At 34.5% G+C, this 1,953-nt stretch overlaps 1 protein-coding gene across 1 annotated transcript in view; it reads right to left on the reverse strand.

Annotated features, from left to right (window-relative positions):
• The window catches only part of LOC106471382 (lysosomal-trafficking regulator-like), a 69,491-nt gene that overhangs the window by 29,949 nt on the left and 37,589 nt on the right, over positions 1-1,953 (reverse strand). The window contains exon 17 of the mRNA XM_022399983.1: positions 1,001-1,218. Within this exon, the coding sequence (XP_022255691.1) occupies positions 1,001-1,218 (218 nt within the window). The remainder of the gene's footprint in view (positions 1-1,000; positions 1,219-1,953) is intronic.

Here is a 1,953-nt window from a genome sequence, read left to right on the forward strand (position 1 = left end):
GGGTGGAACATATTAACAACTACTACTAGAGTTAAAGAGTAGACTTATAGCCGGGTGGAACATATTAACAACTACTACTAGAGTTAAAGAGTAGACTCATAGCTGGGTGGAACATATTAACAACTACTACTAGAGTTAAAGAGTAGACTCATAGCTGGGTGGAACATATTAACAACTCCTACTAGAGTTAAAGAGTGCACTTACAGCCGGTTGGAACATATTAACAACTACTACTAGAGTTAAAGAGTGCACTTATAGCCGGTTGGAACATATTAACAACTTCTACTAGAGTTAAAGAGTAGACTCATAGCCGGGTGGAACATATTAACAACTACTACTAGAGTTAAAGAGTAGACTCATAGCTGGGTGGAACATATTAACAACTACTACTAGAGTTAAAGAGTAGACTCATAGCTGGGTGGAACATATTAACAACTACTACTACTACTACAGTTAAAGAGTAGACTCATAGCTGGGTGGAACATATTAACAACTACTACTACAGTTAAAAAGTAGACTCATAGCTGGGTGGAACATTAACAACTTCTACTAGAGTTAGAGTTAAAGAGTAGACTTATAGCCGGGTGGAACATTTTAACAACTACTACTAGAGTTCAAGAGTAAACTCATAGCTGGGTGGAACATATTAACAACTTCTACTAGAGTTAGAGTTAAAGAGTAGACTTATAGCTGTGTGAAACACATTAACAGCTTCTACTACAGTTAAAGAGTAGACTTATAGCTGTGTGAAACACATTAACAGCTTCTACTACAGTTAAAGAGTAGACTCATAGCTGGGTGGAACATATTAACAGCTTCTACTACAGTTAAAGAGTATACTTATAGCCGGGTGAAACACATTAACAACTTCTACTAGAGTTAAAGAGTACACTTATAACTGTGTGAAACACATTAACAGCTTCTACTACAGTTAAAGAAGAGACTTACAGCTGGGTGGAACATATTGACAGCTTCTACTACAGTTAAAAAGTAGACTTACAGCTGGGTGGAACATATTGACAGCTTCTATTGCAGCTTTTCCTGTCTGCTTGTACCCAAACACCAAGTCAATCCAGTTGTGAAGGTTTTCTGTAACATAATCTGATTCTAAAGCCTGGCGATGAACCAAGATGAAAAGACGAGGATCATTTCTACACCAAGGTGGTAAACACACATCATGAACTCTTTCACCTGTTTGTCTAACACCAAAATTAAACCCTGGTGGAAGAAACAATATAATGCTTAAACTGTTAGTAAAGCAAGTTATCCAAAACTTTTACAGAACAACACTAAAATGATCCATATAAAAAAAAACATTTTTTACTGAATGAATTATTCCAAACTTAGTTATGCACTGACAGCATAACAGAGTAATATGGACTGATATTAATTCATCTCCTTAGTATCTCTTATATTGTGTTGACCCTATAAAGGGAATGACAGTAATGTGTTCTATCATTAGCTTATCATATCTTGAGTAGTACATCTTGTCTTCTGCTGCTAAAGAAGTGAATGACACTGTAAGATTAATATGCATCGATATTAACTCTTTCAGTACAGGTTCAGTCCTTGGAACCAGCCTCGTAACCAAGTTTTAAATTATTAAGCTTATGTTAACGAAATTTGGCAGATGGTCAGTAAACATTACAATGCTTTCACATGCAAAATATCCAAGTCTTTTTATTGAGTCTTAAGGTTTAAAAAGCAATTTTTTTCTCATGCCTTTTGTTTTTTTCTTTTCACATGTTGCCTATCTATCATGCAAAGTAATTTTCATTTTAAGATTAAAAATATTTCTATGCATCAGACAATTTGTAAATTTCACATGCAAAATCTTTATAATATCCAGATAGTTATCAAACATTTATTAAGAAATAACTTTACATTTTATCTGTTATTTTCAGTAATCAATCTCTTTACGGGTTCGGTAGATTTGACCGATCTTGCAACACC

This window comes from Limulus polyphemus, unplaced genomic scaffold (assembly GCF_000517525.1).
Source record: "Limulus polyphemus unplaced genomic scaffold, Limulus_polyphemus-2.1.2 Scaffold4587, whole genome shotgun sequence".
Classification (NCBI taxonomy): Eukaryota; Metazoa; Arthropoda; class Merostomata; order Xiphosura; family Limulidae; genus Limulus; species Limulus polyphemus.